At 38.6% G+C, this 5,024-nt stretch overlaps 1 protein-coding gene across 1 annotated transcript; it reads right to left on the bottom strand.

Moving 5' to 3' along the window:
* Positions 1-4,540: 4,540 nt before the first annotated feature.
* FOMMEDRAFT_157339 (uncharacterized protein) lies at positions 4,541-4,749 on the bottom strand (the record flags this gene model as incomplete). The annotated part of the gene is made up of 2 exons (XM_007267499.1): positions 4,541-4,610; positions 4,667-4,749. The coding sequence occupies 2 exons, from the start codon at positions 4,747-4,749 to the stop codon at positions 4,541-4,543; spliced, it is 153 nt and encodes a 50-aa protein (XP_007267561.1).
* Positions 4,750-5,024: the final 275 nt, after the last annotated feature.

Here is a 5,024-nt window from a genome sequence, read left to right as displayed (position 1 = left end):
CAAAAGTAGATAGTTCTCCTATTTCTTCTGATTCTTTTGATTCTTCTCTTTACACTTCATCCAAGTCTAAATCTGTACAATCCAACCTACTACTTTTATGTTCTAAGATTTTAGAACATTCAGAATGTTACCTAGCCCTGTTCACTACTTAGTAGTTTGTCTATAGTATTAAGTAGGGATAGTCTCAGCTGAGTTTACAGCTGAGGACATGAGTCTGTCCTTGTTGAAAGAGAGAGGTTAATGAGGAAATGTTAGTACATATACTTACCCTCTCAGACAACAAGGCTGTACAAGCTGTATGTTCCCTTTGGAACAAGTAGTAGTTCATCTGAGAATGTTCTAGGTACTAGCTCTAGGTCCCTGTCCTCTTAGCTCCCTTCTCAGAATCCCCCCAGATCTGAACAACAGCTCTGGTAGACAGTAGATACACTAGTTTGTGTATTAATAAAGCCTTTGTACAGGAACACTACCTCCCTACTTGATACATTCCACTTCTGATCCTAGTATATAATGTGGACAGAACTCTGAACCAGAATAGTCAGATCACCAAGTTTGTCCAACTATGGATGACCATTCAGGATTATGAGGAAAGTATTGAGTTCAGAGTTACTAACCTTGGAAAGACAGATGTCTTCATTAGATTTGAATGGCTCAAAGCTCACAATCCTACTATTAACTGGTTAGAGCAGACACTTGTGTTCAATCAGTGTCCTAAGTCTTGTGACTACTTTGTACTACTGTTCTGAGTAGATACAGACACTTTCAATGTTACTAACAGTTCTGATGAAGGTGACTAGTTGTTCTTCTTTAACTAGGATAAATATGTGGATACATATTCTAGTCAAGACAGAATAGAGTCAATCTGAAGAATGTCTGAGACAGAACCAGTCTAGAACCCTTTTAGAATGACTCTACTCTAGAACACACACAGACCCAGCCTGCTGGATTTTGTCTGAGAATTCCCTAAAGTCTTTAGTGAAGAGGAATTCAACCAGCTTCCTAAACACTGTCCTTAAGACTATGTAATTGAATTGACTAAGGGTTTCCAACCTAAGGATTGTAAGGTCTACCTACTCAACAGAGATGAGTAGAAGGTGCTTGACAAGTTCCTTTAGGAAAATCTTCAGAATGGCTGAATCTGACCCTTAAAGTCTCTTATAGCCTCCTCTTTCTTCTTTGTCAAAAAGAAAGATAGAAAGCTCTACTCAGTCTAGGATTATTATTGTCTTAATGAGAGTACTGTTAAAAACAAGTACCTGCTCCCCCTGATTTAGGAGCTCATTGATAAGATACATACATTTAGGGTTTTCACTAAGTTGGACATTTGATAGGAATACAATAATATTCAGATCTGAGACAGAAATGAGTAGAAGGCTGTGTTCTAAACTAATCATAGATTGTACAAACTGACTGTAATGTTCTTCAGACTAACTAACTTGCTTACAACATTCTAGTCATTCATGAATCACATTCTTACAGATCTGATTGACTCAGAGCACATTAGTGTGTATCTGGACAACATTCTGATCTTTACCTAGACAGTCAAGTACTATTACTGACTAATCTAAGCAGTTCTACAATAGCTCTAAGATAATAAACTGTTCCTCTAAGAAGTAAAGTACTCTTTTGTGCAGGAGTCAGTAGATTATCTAGGCTTCATGATTAGTAGAGGAGAGGTCTGTATGGATCTGGCAAAGGTGACTACAGTTTGGAACTGGCTACAACCTTGGAACCTGAAACAGGTCCAAGCATTCTTTAGGTTTGTGAACTACTACTAATACTTTATTCAAGGCTTCAGTACTATTACCTAGCCCCTTCACAATCTTACTAGTAAGGATGTTCCTTAGTAATAGGATGATCAGTAGTAGTCTGTGTTTGAGTCCCTCAAGCAGGCCATCACTAGCAAGCCTGTATTAGTAGTTCTGACAGTTGTGGACAAGTTCTGAGTTAAAGCCAACTCTTCCAACTTTGTAAATAGAGTAGTACTGTCCTAGTTCATTGATAGAAAATAGTGTCTAATAGCATTCTGATCAGAATCCCTCTCTGTAACAGAACAGAACTACCCTATCTATGACAAGAAACTCCTTACAATTGTCTGTTCCCTAAAGGAGTAGTGTTAATATCTTCTCAGTACTACACAGAAGTTTAAGATTTGGAGTGATCACCTTAATCTCTAGTACTTCTAGACACCTCAGAAGCTCAACTACTACTAAGCCTACTAAATGTTAGAACTGTAGGACTTTAACTTTATACTGACCCACAAACCCAGAACACAAATAATGAAAGCTGATTTACTCTCAAGACAAGTAGGTTATAAAAGGAGGGAGAATAATAACAAAAATCTTGTTCTTCTAGACAATTCCTGTTTTGTGTCTGAGACAATCTGAGAGATCTGACTCAAATCCAAGGATGTTGACTTTGTCACCTGTATACAGTAAGCTCTAAGACACACACAGGACTGGGTTGTAGTGAAGCAACTAGAGAAACAGGCTAAGGATTAGGAGGAGGATGAGGATGGACAGGTTTACTAGGAAGGCTGACTGTACATTCTAAAGGATTGGAAACTGTAGGAGGACATTGTCTGAGCTCATTACAACAATCTGACTGTAGGACATCTGGGCTGACACAAAACACAGGAACTCATTACTTAGAACTACTAGTAGTCTAGAATGTAGAGGGAAATCCTAAAGTATGTGACTGGTTACAATACATGCTAACAGACTAAGGCCTACTAGACAAGGGTTCAGACTCCCCTACATCTGTATTAGATCCTAGATCACTCTTAGGAAGAAGTCTTAGTAGACCTGATTAGTGAGCTACCTGAGTCTTAGGGTTACAACACTATCTGTGTGATTGTCAACCAATTCTCTAAGCAAGTCTATACAGTTCTGACCTGAACAAAACTCACTTCTAAAAGTATAGCACACATTTATTAGGATCATGTCTTCTAGTTGTACAGACTCCCTCAGAAGCTCATTCATGATTGTAGACTACAATTCAAGTCAAAATTCATGTAGGACTTGTATGTGCTTCTCAGAATTCAAGGGAACCCTTCCACTACCTATCACCTGTAGACTGACAGTCAAACTGAGCAAGTCAATCAGGAGATCAAGCTCTACCTCTGAATGTTTATTAATCATCAGTAATCAGATTAGTCTGAATAGTTAGCTCTGACAGAATTTGTGTACAATAACTAGCAACACTCTGTAACAGGACAGTCCCTGTTCTTCCTTAATCATAGGAGACATTTGTACTAGGGGACAGTTTCAAACTGGAACAGTAGTTCTGAATCTGTAACAGACTTTGTAGAATGGATGCATAGAACCAGGGAGGATGTACAAGCTCTTTTGGAAAAGGTAGTACAGGTTATAAAGTAGAACTATGATCAGAAGAGGTCTACAGCTAAGGATTACCAGCCTAGTGACAAAGTTATACTGAAAGCTACTAACCTGACTATAGATTGCCTAATGAAGAAGTTGGACAACAAGTGCTTCAGACCCTTTGTTATTAAAAAGAAGGTTAGTGCCTCTACTTACAAACTCCAACTTCTGGTAACATGGAAGTGTATACACCTAGTGTTTAACAAGGTTCTACTGTCTTAATACTATGATCTAGGTTTTCCTTCACAACAAAGACCCCTACTGCCTCTACCAGAACTCATCAGTTCTGAACCAGAATACAAAGTAGAGTATGTAGCAGATACTAAGCTAGTGTATGGAAAGCTCAAGTTCCTTATTCACTGGAAGGGATACCTAGTTGAAGAACACACTTAGGAACCTGCTGAGAATCTCACCCATACTGCTAAGACAATCCAAGACTTCTATTGACTTCATCTGAGTGCTCTGTGTCAACTCTACCTCACAGATTTCTAAACCCTACTGTTCTGACTTATGCCTGAGCTACTAACCAAGCCTAATGCTCACCAATCAGGATGATTGGTTTTAGAGGGGGGGTGATGTTATGGTTCTCCACTCTTATACCTTCAGTTCTAAGGGTTCTGCACCCTTCCATACTAGAACTCAGGACTTTTGTCCCTTAGGGGTACTGTTTATGAACTATATGTGTGCAGACTCTTACCACTACCCTTCCTTACTTTATCATTCTATTCCTTTGACCACCCCTTCATTCTTTGTATCATTCTATAGTCTCTTACCCTTTATCTATCTCTTCATTCTTTGTACCTTTATCTTTGACATTCCTTTCTTTCATTCTTTGTGGCTCATCATTCTTAGTGGCTCATGCTCCCTGAGTGCTCTTGTGTAGTTTAGTATATATAGGTGTATAAGATCAGACTAGTCCTATAGTCTTGATCTTGTCTACTCTAGGTAGTCCTGTACTCTTAGGCTTACTCTATATACTCTACTCTTGTCTCACTCTCTCTCTCTGCCTGTTCTGCAAGTTCCAACTATGTTCTAGTGCTTGTATTCTGTATTTCTGTTGTGTAGGATAGTTGTAGCCTGGGTCCCCTTGCCAAGCCTTCAGGTCCCCTCTATACTGTTACTAACAGAAGGATTCTATAGCTATAGTATTTCTTATTTGCCTATTGAGCCTGTGCTCCTGTCAACCCCTTTCTATATACATCTATGAACTGAGCAGACCAGTTACAATACCTACAAAACATATAATAAAATCAATTTTGTAAGAAAGAAAGATTTAAAGTACTTACTTTTGAAAGAAATCAAGAGGAATAGAATCAAGGCATGTTTGAACATACTTTTCCATTTGAGCTTCAGTAGTAGGGGCAGGCATCATCCAGTAGTTGAATTTAGTATAACCTTAGTACTGTCCATCAATTCATCAGACTCAATTGGGACAACAGTCTTTACATCCTCTCCAAAACCTAGAGTGTTGAACTCTTCCTTGTTGTCAGTCCATAAGATTTGGCTTGAACTTGTAGCCTATTTCTTGGTAAGCTATATTGTTTATTACTCAGTCTTAAGCATATCTTACAGGTTTATCACTCCTCAGATTCTGTATTCTGGCTTTATCCCTTCCTTTTTGCTAGGGCATTATAGGCAGAACAG

Source organism: Fomitiporia mediterranea (genome assembly GCF_000271605.1).
Source record: "Fomitiporia mediterranea MF3/22 unplaced genomic scaffold FOMMEscaffold_7, whole genome shotgun sequence".
Lineage (NCBI taxonomy): Eukaryota > Fungi > Basidiomycota > Agaricomycetes > Hymenochaetales > Hymenochaetaceae > Fomitiporia > Fomitiporia mediterranea.
Note: the sequence above shows the minus strand (reverse complement) of the source record. Positions and strands in the feature narration are given on the sequence as shown.